This window comes from Panthera pardus, unplaced genomic scaffold (genome assembly GCF_024362965.1).
Source record: "Panthera pardus isolate Hobbes unplaced genomic scaffold, ASM2436296v1 HiC_scaffold_27, whole genome shotgun sequence".
Classification (NCBI taxonomy): Eukaryota; Metazoa; Chordata; class Mammalia; order Carnivora; family Felidae; genus Panthera; species Panthera pardus.
The window spans coordinates 83,758,398-83,779,136 of NW_026526843.1; the positions used below are offsets into that span (position 1 = coordinate 83,758,398).

A 20,739-nucleotide genomic window follows, 5' to 3' on the forward strand; every position below is an offset into this window, starting at 1 on the left:
GTTGATTTTCAAGGCCGTTGTGGAGGTGTGGAGAAGAGGATGGGAACAGGGAAAGTTCAGATGCTACAAAGCTTACTGTTCTTCCTGAGTTTCAGCCATTTTTCTTGACTAGGTGCCTCCTGAATTGTTATAAACCTTTGGTCACTTTCTAGAGTTCTGAAAAAAATAATTTTGACAATTTTTGCTACTATTCTCATTGCTTTTATGAAAGAGAGGATTTTTATAGGCCACTGATATCACCTCCAGACATACCTTTTTCTTTCCCAGCCCTAATATAATAGTATTTCAAAGCCAAGATATGGGAGCTAGATGTACTCATTGATATCGGAATATCTTTACTTCTAAGCCTTGTCATTAGATAGTGCTGGGAAATATATATGAATATGTTATATATGAATATATTATATATATATATATATATATATATATATATATATATAATTTCATGTGTTCATACTGATACCTCCAATTCTAATCCAACACATCACAGGGTTCCTTTTAGCTTTCCCTCATTCTATATTTTTCTTCTATAACAGCATGAACCCTAGCCTCCAATATCATCAATGTGTCTACTCATTTGTTCAATCCTACAATATAGAGATGTATTTTTAGAATTTCAACATCCATACCACTATGAAAAACAAACAGTAAGGTAGAGCTTGAAATTTGTTGGCCCTTTTTAGGTCTTTAGATGAGGACATACAGTCAAAATACTGTATTCAAAAGTTTCTTGGTTTAGCTCATTTTATTGTTCATTCAGCATGATTACATTATTCATTTTATTTCAAATATAATTTGTTTCTCCTTGTAGTAAATTTTAGGTTTTTTTCCCTATCTGTGGCTTAAATATAAGACATTAGCATGATTCCAAAAGTCAAAATATAAAAAGGCATATAACAGATAAAATTTAAAATCTAAATGAAATGGATAATTTTCTAGGGATACACAGTTTACCAAAATTGACCCCATTAGAGCTTAACAGACCAATTTCTATAAAAGAAATAGAGAAACTGAGTAAGGAACTACTTCATAAGAAAGCATCAGGCCCAGATGGTTTCACAGGAGAATTCTACCAAACTGTTAAAGAGCAGTCAATCCCAAAGACAAATAAATTGTTCCAGAGAACAGAAGAGGAGAAGAAACTTCTACATGGTTTTTCTAAAACAATTATCACATTGACTGCACACAAAAAATCATGCACACATATTCACTAGTGAATATCAATGCAAAAATCCTAAATGAAATATTAGCAAATGAATTCAAAACTACAGTAAGAAAATTATGTAGCATAACCAAGCAAGTGAGTTTCCTTCTGGCAATGCAAGGATGGTTCTTTATAGGTGATTTGTTAATATAATGCAACATATTAATAGATCTAATGAGAAAATCATACAATCATTTCCATAGATATTTTAAAAGGCTTTGACAAAATGATAAAATCATTCAAAAATAGAAATCAACTGATAACTCATTTTTTTAATGTTTATTTATTTATTTTTGAGAGAGTGAGAAAGGCAGAGAGAGAGGGAGACAGAGAATTCCCTGCAGGCCCTGTGCTGTCAGCACAGAGCCTGATGCGGGATTCAAACTCACGAATGGTGAAACCAGGACATGAGCCCAAAGCAAGAGTCGGACACTTAACCGACTGAGCCACCCAGGTGCCATGACAACTTCTTAACATGATAAAATTTATATATGTCAGTCCTAAAGTTACCATCAACTGAATGGGACAACATGGAAGGCATTTCCACTAAGATCAGGAACAAGGCAGATGCCTGCTGTCTCCTCTCCTTTTCAACACTGTACTTGGAGGTATTAGACCAATGCAGTTAGGCTAGAAAAAATAATTATAGATGTAAGAATGGGTAAAAAGGGCACAAAAATATCTCTATTTATGACAATATCAATAGTATCCCTGGAAATCCCCAAGAGAACCAATAATAAACTAATTTAAACAATAAAGAATTCAGTAATATAATAGAATACAAAATCAACATATAGAAATTAGTTTTCAGGGGCGCCTGGGTGGCTCAGTCGGTTAAGCGTCCAACTTCAGCTCAGGTCATGATCTCATGGTTCATGAGTCGAGCCCCACGTAGGGCTCTCTGCTGTCAGCACAGAGCCCGCTTCAGATCCCCATCTCCCTCTTTTTGCCCCTCCCCCACTCATATGAGCACGCGCGCGCACTCTCTCTCTCTCTCAAAAATAAATAAAAACATTAAAAACAGAAATTAGTTTCCATAGACACAACCAGATATAATGCATAATAGAAGAGAAAACCCCATTTATGATAACAAATGAAAGATAAAATACTTCAGGATAAAGTCTGCAAGGGGTAATGCAAACTTACATGAGGAAAAGCTTAAAACACTCTTGAAAGACACAAAGGTAGACTTACACAAATGCAAAGACATTCCTTGTTCTTGGATAGGATGAATTAGTATCATAAAGATGTCAGTTTCCCTTCTCAGGTGTTAATTCATAAATTCAATGTCATCCCCCAAAATATACCTATAAGCTTTTATCTGCAACTGATGAAAGTTGATAGTGAAGTTCATATGGAAATGCAAACATGCGAGAATATCCACATAAAAAAAAAAAAAAGAAAAGCTATGAGTTGGGGGCGGGGGGTGTGGAATTAGACCTCACAGCCCACAGGGAGTCTAATGCCTCTGCCAGGAAACATTTTATGAAGGTTTTCTAATTTAAACAGTATGATGCTGACACATGAATAGACAGTCTGACAGACTAAAGGAAGAAAAATTAAAAGTCCGTATATAGACCCATATACATATGGAAATGTGTGGATGGTAAAAGTGGCAAGCTTTGTTTTTGACATTCAAATTTTCCCTCGTTGTGAAATGGATTTTTCTCTTTTTTTTTTTAGCACTTTTACAAACATCTTTATTCTGTGTGCTCTTTGGAATTTTCTCTTTTTTTAATGTTTATTTATTTTTGAGAGACAGAGATAGAGCGTGAGCCAGGGGAGGGGCAGAGAGACAGAGGGAGACACAGAATCTGAAGCAGGCTCCAGGCTCCAAGCCCTCAGCATAGAGCCCACCACGGGGCTCGAACTCATGAACCCTGAGATCGTGACCTGAGCCGAAGTCGGTTGCTGAACCGATTGAGCCACCCGGGTGCTCCTGGAACTGATTTTTGTATAAAGTATGAAGTAGGTTGAGATCCAGTTTCAAATTTCTCTGTCATACACTAAAATCTCATGTATTTCTGGAGCAGGTTCTGGACACCGTTCCAGTCCACTGGTCACTTTCTCTATACCTGTACCAATGCAGTACTATTTTAATAACTATATTTTCTCATTAACTACCAATGTCTAGTAGGGCAGTCACACCCCGTGGCTGTTCTGTGGCCGTGTAGAGGCTATTTTTGTCAGGGACAGAAAGAACATGACTCAAGAGGCCAGGAAGAAGACAGAGCTAATGGTGGGTGACGGTGGCGGGTGGGGGCACAGGCATTAGACTTCCCGCAGGCCAGCTTGCCGCTCACATTTCCTCGTTTGTCCCCCACCCCACTGTGCGGCATGAAGCCGCAAACGCCACGCCTGGATTTGTGGCAGCTGTCTGCTCCCACCCTGTACTTCGAGGCACTGGTTGGAAGGTTACCCATCCTCTATCACGTGGTGGGAGGCACATATCGAGACTTTGGCTCTGCTACCCTGTCTCTTCCCATCCAGGCTGCAGGCCACCAGGAATCCTCAGGGCTGCTCAGCTCAGCATCTCTAAATAGTCACCTGTCAGGGATGGGGCACACGGGAGGACTCTGTTAAGCACAGCCCTGACTTCTTTTAACCCCAGCTTCCCTATAGCGGAGTGATCTGATTTTTGGTCAAGCGGACCTAGCGGTGGGGGCTGCTGCAGGAATAGGGACCTCCCCTCCCTTGCTGCCTACACTCCAGCTGACTCAGGGCTCGGCAAGTATTTATAGAGGGCTCACAATGGAACAGATGAAGTCCTACCCCAAGACCTCTCTGGATCCAGTCCCTTCTCTGGGCTCAGGATTCATGGTCCCTGTGCAGTGGGGAAAGAGAGGGTGCTTGGGAGTGAGAATCAACAGTGTCAGGGATGGGGAGGTTGTGTGAAAAGGGAGAGGGCATGAGGGAGTGAGGAAGTGAAGGGAGGGACACGGGAGATGTGTTAATAATGTGGGGAGTTTTCTTTTGAGGGGCCAATTTCACTGAGATATAACAAGTCCAGAAAAGCAGACACATCACAAGTGTGCAGCTCCTTAAATTTTCCCAAAGCGAACACGTTCCCATCGCCTGCATCCAGATCAAGAAACACTACATGACCAGGGGCGCCTGGGTGGCTCAGTTGGTGAAGCATCCGACTTCGGCTCAGGTCATGAGCTCACAGTTCGTGAGTTCAAGCCCCGCGTCGGGCTCTGTGCTGACAGCTCGGAGCCTGGAGCCTGCTTCGAATTGTGTCTCCCTCTCTCTCTGCCCCTCCCCTGCTCACACTCTGCCTCTCCCTCTCTCTCAAAAATAAATAAACATAAAAACTTTTTTTAAAGAAACACTACATGACCAAATAGATCCCCAGCACAGTTGGAAGGTGACGGTCTTTTGGGGAGGCTTGAGGGGACAGTTGTGGGAAGCCGGTGGGACTTGAAGAGGCTTACAAGGTGGAGAGTCCCCAACTCACTGTGGCCGAGTAGAAGTCCAGGTCCAAGGCTACTGTACTTGAGGGTTCAACAGCAGATACTGGGTCACCAGGGAAGGCAGCCAAGTTCCTGGCGTCATGTTCTTGCCCATGTTCAAATCAACAGGTGTCCCTCCATGGACACTGCACAAGGTTGGGATTTACGTAGGGAAGCATGTAGATGTGGTTGGGCAGAACACTGCTCCCCATGCTTCTTCTCGTGGCTTTCGGTCCTGGGAGAGAAGAGTAGTAGGCACTAAGAATGGGCGGAGGGGCCGGGGAACAGTGAAAGGGAATAGCTCACGGTGAGGAAACAGGGGAGGAGCAGGGAGCAGGGTGGAAAGAAGAGAGCAAGGAGAGGGAGCAGGAACAGGGAGAGAGGGATAGGGAACATGGGGAAGGACCAGGGGGGCAGGGAATGGGGAACCTGGCAAAGGATCAGGGGATGGCAGAGGGGACGGAGAGCACCGAACAGGGAAGAGTGGGGCTATGGCTGCAGGCATCCGTGAGAGGCACACTCAGAGCCCAGTGACCCCCTTTCCTGCAGATATTCAGGAAGCCTCCCTGATATGCTCCCCTCTGAGCCCCTTCCAAGGATACACCACTCATTTCTTGAAGTGCAAGTTCCCATCCCTCAAAGAGCCTAGAAGGGACAGATGTCATGCCTGACTCTTGGGGGTCAGTAAAGTGTGACCAGATGTCCCTTGGCTAGGACTAACTGTGACCCACAAGTGGTCAATCCTGAAGATTCAGGACAGTATGGGTTGAGGACAGAATTTGCTGTGATTGGCCTAAACGAGGAGCACAGTATCCTGGGGAGGGGGGAGCACTTGTGAGAAAATACCCTGGGGAGGGGATACCTTGTTCCAGGGCTGATATGGGGAGAAGCTTGAAGATGAGGAGTCCATGCAGGGTAGAGACTCATGAATATCCCCACAGCTGTTCTTGGTGGGCATGCAGATAGATATAACCACATCGTTCTTTATATTCTGGTACTTCTATGAAGCAGAGGTTCAAAATCTCTTTAGGAACCTTGATTGTCTGTGAAGTGAGGAAAGGGAGAGGGACACTGAAACTGAGGAGCATTTATGGGGTGAGGGGATGGGATCTTAGTATCATATCAGTAGCTTTTGGGTCTCAGAGACCCACCCCATTTCCTCAGCCAGAGCAGGGTCAGGGGCTTGTATTTTGGTGGGGAGACAGGTATGAGGAAGACGTGGGCAAAGTACCTACATGATTTGAACTCATGAGGCCTCATAGTCTCAATGAGGAGGATGAGCCCCAGGAATTAAGCCATGAGAACTAGGGATGGGAGAAATGTGTCAGGAAGCCCTTTTGGGTTCAGGTAAGATTTCCCCCATCCCTAAGATTCCTGAAAAAAAAATTTGCAGAGCAACTCCCCTGCAGGTTCTACCACCTCAGGGGTTTTTATCTACCCTTCTGGAACCTCGCTGTGAGCCCCTGGTTGGAAGCCTGCCTAGACTTATCCATGTCTGAGTTACAATAAATAGCATGGGGGTGTGGATGGTAGCATCTGAAGGCTTGCCCAAGGGTGGTCACAGACAGCCAGGAGCAAAGCAGTGACCAGCAGGAAGGCAGGATTCATGGCAGGAGCTTGAGAAGCATACGTGGGGGGAGAGTTGAGGAGTGATCTTTAAAAAAAATGAATGAGGGGCACCTGGCTGGTTCAGCCAGTGGAGTGTGTGACCCTTGATCTCAGGGTTGTGAGTTCAAGCCCCATGTTGGGCATAGAGCTTACAAAAAACAAAAGAAAAAGAAAAAATATTGGGATGCCTGGGTGGCTCCATTGAGTGTCTGACTGGCTCAGGTCATGACCTCATGGTTCGTGAGTTCAAGCCCCACATCAGGCTTCACACTGACAGCACAGAGCCTGCTTGGGATTCTCTCTCACACCCTCTCTCTCTGCCCCTGCTCCCCCTCAAAAAAAATAAACTTTAAAAAGAAAGAGTGATCTTTCTCTGGCCCAGCTCCCCCCAATCAGGAGAGGATTCGGGAAGCTCCTGTCTAACACTACTGCTTTCCAGGGGCCTGGGGTCATGGGGAGGCCCCCAATGTGGGAGGAAAGGACACTGAGTCTGGGCCGCTGGCCAATGGCCACCTCCATCCATCAGAGCTGTAGCTCTCCACAAAGGTTCAGCATGAGGCCCCCAGTGGTAGATAGTCAACAACAGGTAGTACATACAGTCTGGGCATTCCTGCCCACATGAACCCTCTATTTTATTCTTTCAGTTCCTTCTACTGGAGTGGGGATTAGGAGTTCGGGAGTGTATCTGAGGTTCTAATGGCTTCTTATACAGACTTTCAACCTATCTTCCCTTTTTAAAAAAATCTCCGCCTTCATTCCCACACTGAAAGGCAACTTGTGTCCTAATTGTTTCCTTTGGTGGGAGCTCTACAGTGTGATAAGAGGTGGTCTTCAGATTTCACCAGTACTGTATAGGAAGTGTCCAGGGCTGGACAGTGAGACATAGGTGTCAGTCACTATTGAGAAGAGAAAGGGCTGGTCTTATTATAGAAATCTACTTCTTCATTTGGGGCACCTGGCTGGCTCAGTCAGTGGAGCATGCAACTCTTAATCCCGGGGTTGTGAGTTCAAGCCCCACATTGAGTGTAGAGATTATTTAAAATTTTTTTTAAAAGCTTAAAAAAAAGGAAAAGAAATCTACCTCTTCATCTGTCACTGGGGGGTGGGAAGAGATATGTGATCATATATGGTAATACCGTAATATAGTAATAGATTGGGAGCTGTTCCAGCAAGGGGATTTTCCAATTAGACATATCTAAGGATAGGGAAATTTCAATGGGGAGATTTCAATGAGGGTCGACCAATAGGGGCTATATGGAGGGGTGTGTTTCAATGAATGGAAAGATTTTTAAATGGGCTTATCATTGATATCAATGGTGGGTATTTCTGAATGGGAAGATTTGACAAGGGAGTTTATCAATGGGGGAATTTCGATGCACATGTCTGAATGGGGAGATATGTCAGTGGGTCTAGATAAAGGAATAGGGAGATTTGTCAATAAAGATTGTCAATGGGAGGGGGGTGTCTGGCTGGCTCAATCAGTGGAGCATGCGACTCTTGATCTCTGGGTTGTAAGTTCAAGCCCCATGTTAGGCATAGAGATTAGTTAAAATAAAATCTTTTAAAAAAAGATTGTCAGTGGGAATTATGTCATAGAAAGACATTTATAAATAGATTTGTCAACTGAGTGGTCAGTAGGGGATATGCAAATGGTGGGTAATTATGAAGAGAGATATTTGTCAGTGGGATCCATCAGTGGGTGATAGATTGCCGCTAGGTATTTTTGAATGGGGAGATTTGTTAATGGAGACCATCCATGGGGATATGTCAATGGGATATTTATGAATAAGGTGGTAGGTAGTTCAACAGAGGTATTTGTTATGGGGTATTTGTGAAAGAGGGGACTTGTACAGTGAGGAGAGGGAACTCTTCCAAGGAAAGAGTTAACCTTAGAAATTTGTCACCTGCATTCCTGGGAACAGAAGAGATTTGTAAGTATGGTGATTCGTCATCCACAGTAAGGACTTCATAGTGGGGAACATTATCACTGGGGAAGAGTGGTTTTCTTAGAAATCTTTTAAAGCATCGGTATTTTTCAGTTGGGGAGACTTGTGCACCGGGAAGAAGTATATAAGCTTCAGAGTGATAAGAAAAACATTACAAATGAGCATATTAAATATTTGTAACATCTCTGGGGGGATTATCAGTATCACGAGTTAAACTAAGGTTTCCAGAGTGCATTAAATTAGTATTACTGGTATTATACATTATTTCCAATATTGTAAATAATCAATACTGATACAAATTATCACTACTAAAGCTTTACATTAAATGACATTTATCATACTACTACTACTAACTAATACTTGTAAGTGCTACGTGCCCAGTACATTTTACATGTACTCCCTCATTTAATGTTCACATTGTCCCTGCGAGTTAGGCATTCTTTTTATCCCTGTTTTACAGATGTGGAAACTGAGGCACAAAGGGGTAATGTGATTCCCCCAAAGACACAGACCCAGTACATGGAAGGGGCAGGATCTGAATTGCAAATGACCTGGCTCCAGCATTCATGTTCTTAACCACTACACATGGCCGGGCTAGAAATGAAGTCACTGTTAGAAAGATTTCACATGGAGTTATTATGAGAGTTTCGTGTTTTGACCTGAAAAAGTACCCAAGGGGCAAACACACCCTTTAATCATCCTCCAAACCTAGCACAGACCTCAGAAGGATTCTGGGTAGGGACTGTGAGGCCCATTTTTCACGGAGAAGTTTTGAGCCTCAGGTGAGGGAAGGGCTGGCCCCCAGGCTACCCACTGAGCTGTACCGCCCCCCCCATGCTGCGACCCCCCCCCATGCTGCACGTGTCACAAGGCTATCACACTTCCCCCATGTGCTTTCTCTCAGCCATCAGTCTCTCCCAAGGGGAAATTCACACCCAGATACATGGAATGCTGGAGTGGGGGGGAGGGGGGTAACTCACTCACTTTAGTGAACTTTTTTAAAATCCTTTTTTTTTTTAATTTTTTAATGTTTGTTTATTTTTGAGAGAGAGAGAGAGAGAGAGAATGAATGGGGGAAGGGCAGAGAGAGAGGGAGACACAGAATCTGAAGTAGGCTCCAGGCTCTGAGCTGTCAGCACAGAGCGCGACATGGGGCTTGAACTCGTGAACCGTGAGATCATGACCTGAGCCAAAGTCAGACGCTCAACCGACGGAGCCACCCAGGCTCCCCTTAAAATCTTTTGTTTTCAAATGTTTACTTATTTATTTTTGAAAGAGAGAGAGAGCACGAACGGGGCGGGGGGGGGGGGCAGCGAGGGAGGGAGAGAGAGAGAGAGAGAGAGAATCTGAAGCAGGCTTCGCACTGTCAGCGCAGAGTCCGGTGCGAGGCTCAAACTCACAGTGTGAGATCATGACCTGAGCCAAAACCAAGAGTCGGACACTTAACCGACTGAGCCACCCAGGCGCCCCATAGTGGATTTTCTAGAAGAGTGAAGGGGGGATGTAGTGACCCCAGGACTACAGATATCCTGCCAGGAGCTCCTGCCAGGGTCTGCGGGAGGAGGCCTCATATGCTGTTCTGGCCTCAGTAGGGCCTGGTGGTCAGCCCTGTCCACAAAGCATTGATGTCTCTATCCAGGGCACCACCTGCAGGTGGGCAGGTCGGCAGGTCGGCAGGAGAATGGCCTCCACACTGGGCTCCATCCTTTTCCACTGCCTCCTTCTGCTTCACCTTCCTCCCAGGGATTAAAATAGCTGAGGGCTCAGGAAATGGGTCCTGGGGTCAGGGAACAACAGCATAGCAATGCAGGGAGCTGATACTAGAATTTGGTAAACTGGTAGGAGCTGCTGAGCCAATAGCGACAAGGGCCACCAGGGCCCTTACAGTCAAACCCATCCGAGAAGGCTGCCATTTGCCCCTTTTAGCAGACAGGGTTTAGATCCTCCCAGGGCATACCCAAGATGTAGATGTTCAGGTAGAAATTGTCACTGCAGTGGGTGTCCCCTGCACAGGCAGATAGGCCCTGAGTGCTCAAAATCTACCCATCCTTTGTAAAAAATTTTTAAACATTTCTTCATATTTAAGAGTGAGAGAGACAGAGCTTGAGTGGGGGAGGGGCAGAGAGAAGGGGAGACACAGAATCTGAAACAAGTTCCAGGCTCCGAGTTGTCAGCACAGAGCCCGACGCAGGGCTCAAACCCACAAACCACGAGATTGTGACCTGAGCTAAAGTCGGACACTTAACCAAATGAGTCACCCAGGCACCCCGAAGTCTACCCATCCCGATCTAGGACATACTTGGGCCCTGGGGGAATCTCCCAGGAGTGCCAGAGGATCCGGGGATCCAGCTTGCTGACCCAGAATTCCCTGGAGGAGACCTGGCTTCTTCTTGTTAGGAGCGGAGTGTAGTCTGACAGGAGGGAATTTGGGGGTCCTCTCCTTCACCAAAGATGCATTGGGATCTTTTTCAAGCAGATCGAGGCTGACAGGACACTTGAGTGTTCTGTTAAATGTTTGCACCAGTCTGAAATTGTGGTTCCCAGGGGCCTCACTCGAGTGAGGATCTTTGGAGTGGAGGGGACAGGAGCCAGGGATGGGGAAGGGCCCAGGGAGGCTTGGAAGCAGGAAGGCCTAAGACTTGGAATAGTCAGAAGGGCAACGTAACACAGCCTCATGTGGGGGGCAGTCAGAGCTGCAGAACAATAATCAGATGTGCTGGGGAAAAGTCTGTCACTCAGCTTTTATGGGGGAGGATGAACCAGAAAGGTGAGGTTTGGGTCTAGAGCCCCCAGCTTTGGTGAGGGAACAGCTGTGTAGGAGGAGGTACGTGGGGGGTGAGGGATGGGCTGACACATGTGGTTGGTCCCCATTTTGAACCCCACCTGCACTTCACTGCTGTCGGTATTTCCTTCAGAGGTGGTCAGAGTGAGGGGAGGAGAGGTAGGGGAAGGGGGAGAAGGACAGAGCTTGGGGATCTCCAGATCGCACCTTCTCCTCATCCCTCCTATTCCGCAAACAGCCACTTCCAAGGAATCTCCCACAGGCCATGGGGTGGCCGGGGGAAGCCAGAGCTACCCCTTCTTCCAGAGTCCCTGGCTGGGAGGGGTATTGTGGGGGCCCTGAGCCCCCCTGGAGGTTTCCTCTTTCACTCCAGTCAGACTCACAGTAAAAAGCCAAAGGTGTGGACAGTAACACCTACAGATCTGGATGGGACAGGACATCCTCCTCAATGACATCAGGACAGTGCCCAAGGGACAAGAGCCGTTCCGTTGGCCAATTGATAAGACATCTGTCAATGAGCTCGTCAACTGGAAGGGATTTGTGAACAGAGGAATTTGCCAGTGAGACGGTGATCTGTCAGTAGTGGGATAATTTTCTAGAGAGCCTTGTGCAAATAGGAAGTATAAATTGGTCTAGTAAAATGTTCCAAAGTACCGAGCAGAGAGATTGTCCAGTGAATTGTGGTTGATGATGCAGGTTGAATGGCCAGTACTGATGTTAAAGATTGCCAATGCTAATGCCAAGGTAGACGATTATTACCAGTACCTCAATTTTTTTTTATTTTATTTTTTTTAACGTTTATTTATTTTTGAGACAGAGAGAGACCAAGCATGAACGGGGGAGGGTCAGAGAGAGGGAGACACAGAATCTGAAACAGGCTCCAGGCTCTGAGCTGTCAGCACAGAGCCCGACGCGGGGCTTGAACTCACGGACCTCGAGATCATGACCTGAGCCGAAGTCGGACGCTTAACCGACTGAGCCACCCAGGCGCCCCACCTCAATTTTTTTAAATGTTTTTTATTCTCGAGAAAGAGAGAGAGAGAGAGAGAGAGAGAGACAGAGCCTGAGTGGGGGAGGGGCAGAGAGAGAGGGAGACCCAGAATCCGAAGCAGGTTCCAGGCTCTGAGCTGTCAGCACAGAGCCCAACACAGGGCTCGAACCCACGAACCGTGAGATCGTGACCTGAGCCGAAGCCGGATACCCAACTAAGTGAGCCACCCAGGCGCCCCATCAGTACCTCAAATTTTACGTACAAATATACAAAGCCGATTTCGCATCCCCCACTCCCTTGGCATTGGTCCCAGGGTGCTCCCACCGGGTCATCAGTGACATGGCTTTGTTCCCACACATTACACGGGGACACTGCCTGCTGGATGGTAGTTGTTTATTTCATTGTTTGGGATAAAGAAAGACAGGAGTGGGAAATGGGGTGAACACTGTGCAGGCTTCAGCTTCCGCTGGGGGCCAGATTCAGGCCATCCGGGTCCTCAGGGACTGCCAGGTGCATATCCCTGGCTCTCTAGGCAGGCAGGCAAGGTGGCGGCTCTGGAAACCCTTGTCAGTGCCTATGAGGAACTGGTCTGTCCACAAGCAGTGAGTGTCATTCTGCAGTTTGCAGGGGATGGATGAACAGGAAAATACCTAGAGGAGGGGAGGGAGGCACATCTCTGAGGGCTTCGCCTCCCGCCCCTACTCAGTTTTCAACACTGGGCTGCCTAGGGAGACCTGTTGCCCCACCTGGGGAGAGACTTGAGAACAGCCCCTCCCATTGGAGGAACAGGCATTGGGCTTGGCAAGGTGATGGTAATCCAGGGAACTGATCAGTTTCCTGGAATGGTGGCTGGAGAACAGTCATGGGGGGGGGGGGGGGGCGGTCAGACAGTTTTCCAGGGAAACTATTCCATAGGATAGGGAACAAGCGGCAGTAGTGGCGGGGAACAGCTGGCCAGTGGGGCACAGGCATAGGATAGAGCCATGGGGCTCAGACGCACAGTCACTGGGATCAGAGGACATTCAGGGCCACCAGAAAATAGCCTTGGAATGGTTGGAAGGGCAATGTAACACACCCTTGTGTACGGAGCAGTCAGAGCTACAGAGAAATAATCAGATGTGCTGGGGAGGAGTCAGTGGGTTGGGGGATCGGCGCTTTGGGTTCCTGGAGAACATTCTAGGGAACCAAGAAACAATCCCTGGGGGGTCAAGAATAGACAGAGGGACTAGAAAATAGTCCCAAGGGGGATTTAGAGGGACAGGAAGCAGCCAGAAAGTCCAGGGAACAGCGAATCCCCAGGTACGAGACACAGAGCAAAGAAGAACCAGAATTTCCAGTCTCAGGTTTCGGGGGACCAGCAAGAGAGATCAGGGACAGCACTAGGGTTTGGGGAGCAGCCATACGGACAAGGAATGGTCAGGAGAAGCAAGAAAGAAGCCAGGGTTTGGGTAAGAACCCAAGGACCGCTCTCCAGGTGGCGGGCAGGGCCCAGGTACTCACGGTGCATTCTTCGCAGCCAGCAGCATAGGTCTTGGTGAAGCCCCGGCGCTGAGAGGAACTCAGACTGTTCCAGGGAACCACGTAACTGCAGGTATTGATGTGCAGGTGTCCGTTCCGCAGTTTTCCTGGGGGGCAGGGGGCAAGAGGCAGCAGCTGATCAGCTGGGCCGGCGTCGGCGGGGAGGGGGGGGGGGAGGGGAGGGCGGCGCCTGATTGGCGTCCCGGGCGCACAGACCCCCGCTGGGCAAAAGCCCCCCCCCCCCCCGCCGCCTTCCGATAGGCTGAAATTGGGGCGGTTCCCATTTCAACTGGGACCAGTCCCTCCGAGCCTCGCCCCCTCGCGGCGCCAGGCGGCGTCAGAGGGACGGGCCGGCGTGGCACAGGACGAGGGGGCGGGGCCTCACCGGCGATGAGAAACTCCTCGCTGCGGTTCTGGGACCTGTGGAAGTATCCGCAGACGCTCTCCGCGGTGGGGGTGTAGACGAACCGGATGTCAGAGGCATCCCCCAAGGCGCTGAACCCTTTGAACATCTGTCGATAGGTGAGGGGAAGAATCTCTTTTACTGCTATATTCCTCCCCCTCCACGTTCTTCCCTGAAGTCGTAGAGCATCCTGACATCACAGCCAACTTCCTCGACAAACCGGTGGCCCTTGGCTTTTACTTTGACGGGAAGGAAGAAGTTAGGAACTGCTGGGAAAAGGGCAGGAGGGATACCTTGGTCATCTTGATCTCATAACGCTGGCTTAAGGCAGTCTGGTTGACTTCTGCGGTCCCCACGAACTTGGCCCTGATGACTGCAGGAGAGGAGGGGGGAGAGACGAGTCAAATGGACTGCAGGAGCCAATAAAATAAAATAATCACAATACTAATACCGGCGAAGCACATACTTAAATAGGGATCGCTAGATGTCAGCTCACTAAGCTATTTACACACCGGTTAATTGATTTGATTGGTATATTGAGCGACTACTCTTTGCCAGGCGCTGCTTAAAGCCTTTTTCATATATTCATCATGTGTTCATTCACTCAACAAATATTCCAGAGCCTGCTGTGTGCCAGGCACTGTTCTGGGTGTTAGGAACACAACAGTGAACAAAACACAGAACCTCCCCCCCCCCCTCTTGTGGAGCTCACATTCCAACCAGAAGGAGGCTAAACACAAGCGAAATAATACGTACATGGAATGTTACAAAGTATTTAGTGCGATGAGGAATTTCAGACATGGCGATCAGGGGGTACTAGGGGACAGGGGTTAAAATCCTGAACAGGGAGGGGGGCACCCGGGTGGCTCCGTTGGTTACGTGACTGGCTCTTGGTTTCGGCAAAGGTCATGATCTCACCATTGGTGAGTTCGAACCCTAGTCAGCCTCCGTGCTGGGATTCTCTCTCTCCCTCTTTCTCTGGCCTCCCCCTGCTCCTTCTCTCTCTCTCTCTCAAAATAAATAAATAAACTTTATATGTGTGTGTGTGTGTATATATATATATATACACACACACATATATGTATATATATGTATACATATATATATAAATTTTGAACAGGGAAGGCCATCCTGACATAGGAGGCCGCCACCCATGTAGATACCTGGGGTGTGGGGGGAGGGTGTACCAGGCAGAGGAAGCTGCCAGTACACAGGCCCCCGGAGGTGGGATTGGGCTCAGAGTAATCAAGGAAGCACAAGGATGCCGGTGCGGCTAAAGCAGAGTCAGTGCAGGCTGAGTGGATTTGTTCCAGGGGTCGGCACCACTGTGAACCCCCCAAAAGCAAACGCACAGACTGTGCGGGCAGAGTGGGGCACACTTACTGAAGTCCGAGCTGCAGAAGGCAGTCTGCGGGTGGAGTGGGGCACAGGTACAGGCCCGGCTGGGGGGCTGCCAGCCACAGCAACAACAGGATGCAGGAGGCCAGGGGCGCCAAGGGTGCCATGGTGAGTTCTGCAGGGTGGAGAGGAGGGGTCAGCGGTCCTCTGCGAGGTGGGCAGCGCCCTCCCCAGCCTGGAACGGGATTAAGCCTCCGTACTCTGGGCTTGAGGGGTTGGGGGGGGGCAGTGGAGATTTTAAGGGGGGGTGGGGATCTTGGAGCCCAGAGGAGCTGAGAGGGCAGAGGGTCGGGGGTCGGGAGAGTCTAGGACTTGTGGAGCTCATGCAATTTCACAGATTGGGAGAGTCGGGGGGGGGGGGGGCAGGGGGGCGGGCTACAAGGCTGTGGTGTTTGCAGAATAAGGGGGCAGAGGGTTTGCAGGATTTAGGGACGTTGGGAAGTCAGAAGGTCGAGAAGCTGGGGGTGAGGAATTTGGGGTTCAGGGAGCCAGGGGAGTTTGGGGTTTCAGGGTTGTGCATAGTGAGATGGGGGGAGTGGAGAGAAGCTGAGGAGTCCGGAGGAGGTTGGGGGTTCAGAGAGTTTGGAGGCTTCAGGGGTTGGGGTGCCTGAGGGATTTGGGAGCAGGGAAAGTCGTGGAGTTGGGGATTTAGGAGGGTTGGGGGGGCAGTGAGGGAATTTAGGGGAGTTGGCAGCCTGGGAGGCAGCTGTGATATTAGGGGGCTCATGGGTTTGGAGGAGTCCGGGATAGAGATCGGGGTTCCAAGGAGTCTGGAGTGTGGGAATTGGGGGAGAAGTTCCAGCACCACCACCACCCCCCCACTCCCGCCCTCCTCCCCTGAACCAGCCCAGAGTCCTGGTACCCGCTGGCCAGGCTGAGCGGCCAGACGTCCCGCAGGAAAGCTCCCGCCAAGCTTCAGGTCCCGAGGGCCTCCCGGGCCCCTGCCTACCTCTGGTGGATCTCTCCAGGCGCTGGGTCTGAGGCGACAGTGGCAGGGCCTGAGCAGCGGAGGATAAATGTCCACGAGAGGGGCGGGGGGTGGCAGTGGTGCGGAAACCACAGGCCTCCAGGCTTCCTGGATGCATTACTCATCCGCCCACCCTCCGTGGAGGCCAAGGGGCGGGCCAAGCAAGGGCTGCCGAAAAGGAGATGCGCCCTCCTCCTCTCCCTCCCGCTGGGCCTCGCCCTGGCCACCCGCCCCCATCTCCACGCTTGTCCGTCTGTCAATCCATCCATCGTCCGACACTAGTCCTTCCAGGCAGCCTCTGGGGAGGGCTTAGAGGCAGGACTACTCCCTAGCCCCCACCCCAACACTCAGGGCAATTCCCTGAAGTCTCCAAACTCTCTCCAAAGTCTACCCCATCACCTACGTCCCCCAAAATCCCCGTGGCCGAAGCCTGAGTTAGTCCATCCTTTTAGTAAGCATGTCTTGTGCACCTACTGTGTGCCAGGCACACACACAAATCCCTCTCTTTGGTAGTTCTGACAGTCTGGTGAAGGGGTGAGGGAGGCAGAGAGGAAACAAATTAGGTAGAAGCAGTGGAGAGAGTAAGGCAAGTGAGAGGAGGAGGAATACAAGGGGGGCAACTGAGGCACTGAGAGGTTAAGTGACGTATCCAAGATCACAGTTAATAAGCAGCAGAACTGGCATTTGAACTCAGGTGGCCTGGAGCCAGAGCCTGGATGTTAACCCCTCACAAAAAACACAGACTTGGGGCGCCTGGCTGGCTCAGTCGGTGGAGCCTGCAACTCTTAATCTTAGTCGGGGTTGTGAGTTCAAGCCCCACGTTGGGTGTAGAGATTGCTTAAAAATAAAATCCTTGAAAAAATAAACACATAGGTAAATAAATAGCATTTATACAGCACCAACTGTGTCCCAGGCACTCAGCATATTTTTTCTCACTTAGAGCTCACAGTAAACCTCCGAGATGGGTACCGGTATTAGTCCCATTTTTACAGATGAGGAACTATGAGGCATAGAGGGATTGAAGAACCTTCCGAGGATCACCGGGCATGGCTGGGATTTGAACCTAGGTTAACTGGTGCCAGGATCTCACCCCAGCCATGGCACGGCCCTGACCTGTGGGGAAAGTGCCAGTGAATTAGTGAGCATTACGGTGGAGGGGGGGGGGGCGGCTCACTGGTGGTGAAAGAGGGCTGTGAGTCAGTAGAAAACGGATCCCCTCCCATCCTGCCCTGCCCCTTCCCCACCACCCCTCCCACACCTCTGGGGCGGGGCGGGGGGGTGGGGGGTGGGGGGTGGGGGGGGGGTGGTGAGGCAATCCCTGCCCACCAGCTTCCAGATGCTGCCTGAATCTTCCCTGGGGTCCTGGGAAAGGGCTCTAAGGGCTAATTAACATCCTTTGTTGGTTGAGGAAGGCAGACCAATGATAACAGTGATGGTGCTGTGCGCTGTGTCCTATATTCCTTGTGTAAATTCTTTCAGTCCTCATGGCCCCCTTGCTAACGAAGCTTGCTTAACTCAGGGAGGTTAGCCCAGTCACCAGCACCACCCCCACAAAAACGACACCCGCCCCCCCCCCCCAGTACTGTGGGTACCGAACAGCGTTCTGGAACCTTTGTGAGCACTTCATCTCAGTCAGTCCCGATTGCCACCTTGGTAATTCATGTCGGCTGGCCAAGGGATGCTGACCCAGTACCAATAGCAGTAGCCAACACTTTTTGAGGAGGGCGGCTTCCTGTGTGCCAGAAAACAGGGCTCAGCGCTTTTCCTGAAGTAAGCAATCTGTTCCTCACAATTTGCCTGTGACTTAGGGACTTGGCGTATCTCCTGATGCCGATGAGGAAACCCAGACACGCTGAGGGGTCGAGTGACCTACCCAGGAATGAGAATGAAGAAACGGCCCGTCCGGCAGGGGGGGGGGGGGGGGGCAGAGGGGGGAGGGGGAGTAAACCAGGAATTTGGAGCCGCCGGTTGTGAAAGTGGGGAGGGAGAGTGAACGAGGCAGGGGTTGAGTAAGTCAGAGCTCGGCCAGTGGGAGCCGTGCGGGAAGGGAAAACCCTGCTGCAGCCCCTCACTGACCCTGCTTCGGATGCCAGCTCTCTCAAGCCTGAGTCAGCAGCGAGTGTGGCCGACTGTCTACACGTGAGGGGTTCTGTGCATCCGGGTCATAGTGCGGGTTTTGAAACCGGTGGGGTTTCGCGGAGATGTATCCGGATGTGCAGCCCCTGGGGGACATTGCATGGGTGTGGGGGCCGTGGGGCCGGCTGGGTGTGCAGTGTGGATGCCCGGCCATCTCCACCACGTGCCAAGTGCTTGGGCCTCCTGGTGCCCTTTGTGCAGATCAGGAAACTGAGGCCCAGAGAAGGTTAGGCGACCTGACCCGGGCTTCCACATGGCTTTAGGAAGAGGCGAGGCCAAGATGCAAACCTAGGGCTCTCCAGGGGATCCTGGAGTGCAAAGCTCCCAGCATGCACGCTGTGCGGGCATAGTCGCGCACATACACACGGGGTTGCGTTCAGGCTCAAGTCCAGAGGAAACAAGGAGGGTTTGTGAGAAGAGGGGCCTGGCCTGGGTGGCTCAGTCGGTGAAGCATTCGACTTCCACTCAGGTCATGATCCCTGGGTTCGTGAGTTCGAGCCCCGTGTGGGGCTCTGTGCTGACAGCTCAGAGCCTGGAGTCTGCTTTGGATTCTGTGTCTCCCTCTCTCTCTGCCCCTCCTTTGCTCACACACACTCTCTAAAAAATAAACATTAAAAAATTTAATAAAATTTAAAAACAAGAAAAGAGGGGCCTAGAGACCTCGAGGTGGGGGCCTGTGCGCGCATGTGCACTTGCGCGCAGCTCTGCTCTGTGTCTGCCTCTGAGAACTGTGTGTGCGCCCCTAGTGTTGCGCACCTGTGTGTTTTGTGTCGCTCCTGGGAGTTGTACCTCTGCTTCTGCAGAGCGGGTCTAAGTTGCGCATGTAATTGTGGAGGTGGTGTTCCTGAGTTGTGTGTGTGCCCGAGTGTTAACGTCAAGCGCTGCCTCTGCGCTGCTGCCCCGGAACGCTAACGAGAGGATCACCGCAGCCCCCTTCCCAACGCGGTGCCTCTCGGGGGACCCGTGATGACGCCAGTCATTTGGGAAATGAGGAAGGTGGGGGTGCGGAGAGAGGGTGAGGCCTGAAGGTCAATCGGTCACCCTGAGCCTGCGGGCTTCCTGTGCCTGTCGGGAACCGGGAACCGCCGCCGCCCGGGCAGCCCCTCCGGGAATGCCCTCTCTCTACCCCGCGGGACAGCGGAGGGGGCGGCGCGGCCGTGTGCGCGCAGCTTGCCCAACCCGAGCCCCTGCCCGCCCCCGGGGTCGCGGGAGGCCTGAGGCATCCCCACACCTGGACGTGTGAGTGTGCGTGTGCACGCACACACCCGGAAGTGCCTACACTTAGGAAGACTCTGGGTGTCCCTGGCTGTGTGTGCGCCTCTCCGTTTGTATGGGTGGCAAGGCGCGTTGTGTGTGCGCGTCCCTAGATGTACTTTGGGTGTGCCCCCCCCCTCCCCGTCTGGTGCGGCTCTCTGTGCTGAGTCTTGGTGGTTATGTGACGACCTAGGAGTGTGTACCTCTATATGTGGCGTGGGTCTTCCTCGTGCGTGTGCCCGGGAGTGTCGCGGGTGTGTCTGTGAGTGTTGGGTGTGAGTACGTGCCCAGTTCTGTCGTGTGTGCCTGTCGGGGTTGTGTGTGCCTGTGCGCTCCGTGGCTGTGCCTCTGAGGGTGGTCTCTGTACTGCATGGGCAATCCTTCATGCTGTGTAGGTCCCAGGAAAGGGGCTGTGTGTGTGTGCCCCAAAGCGTGTGCTGCTGGGCAGAGGCTGGCCAGAAGTGCCTGGCTGGCTGAATGTGTGGACCTCTGCAGCCGGAGAGCAAGGTGTGCTCTGACTGAGCCTGCGTTGGTTGTGTGTCTTTCCATCTCGTGGGTCTCAACCTACTTGGCAATCTCTGGGCTTGGTTGTGTAGATCTGAGTTCTGAGGGTTTGTGTGCGTGCCTCCGGGTCGCTTCTGTGCACGGACGATGCTTACACACGAGGCCTGGCTGAGGGATCCGGTTACTACATGCTTGCCACCACACCCCCGTGCATGCACATGCACACACTCACTTCTCTATCATCCACTCATTATAAAAACAAACTTTCCCTTTTCCGGAAAAGTCCCCCACCCCCACCCCTATCCCATGCCTCTGCCCGGGAAAGCAGAGGCGGGATGTCTGGGACTTGAGAGTAGTGGAGGGAGGGACAGGCAGGCAGGGCTCTGAGTTCAATTCTGGGCACAGAAACGTGTGTGTGTATGTGTGTGTGTGTGACCCCCGCTGCTGACTGTCCCTGACTCGCCTCTTCTGGGAAATGGCTTCTAATGTGGCTCCCACAGAACGGGCTTCCCTCAGCCCCCCACCACCACCCCTGTGATGGCCCTCCTGCCCTGACCCTGCTCTGCCTTTCCGCCC

The 20,739-nt window shown here is 50.8% G+C and overlaps 2 protein-coding genes across 3 annotated transcripts in view; one reads left to right on the plus strand and one right to left on the minus strand.

The window, feature by feature from the left end:
• SYN1 (synapsin I) overlaps nucleotides 1-20,739 on the plus strand; it is a 51,009-nt gene that overhangs the window by 24,291 nt on the left and 5,979 nt on the right. The window lies entirely within an intron of this gene.
• On the minus strand, nucleotides 12,360-15,417 carry TIMP1 (TIMP metallopeptidase inhibitor 1). Its single transcript, XM_019417605.2, is given in 6 exon segments — nucleotides 12,360-12,633; nucleotides 13,484-13,608; nucleotides 13,887-14,013; nucleotides 14,198-14,277; nucleotides 15,288-15,351; nucleotides 15,353-15,417. Coding segments are annotated over 6 exon segments (624 nt in total). The 5' UTR covers nucleotides 15,410-15,417; the 3' UTR covers nucleotides 12,360-12,462.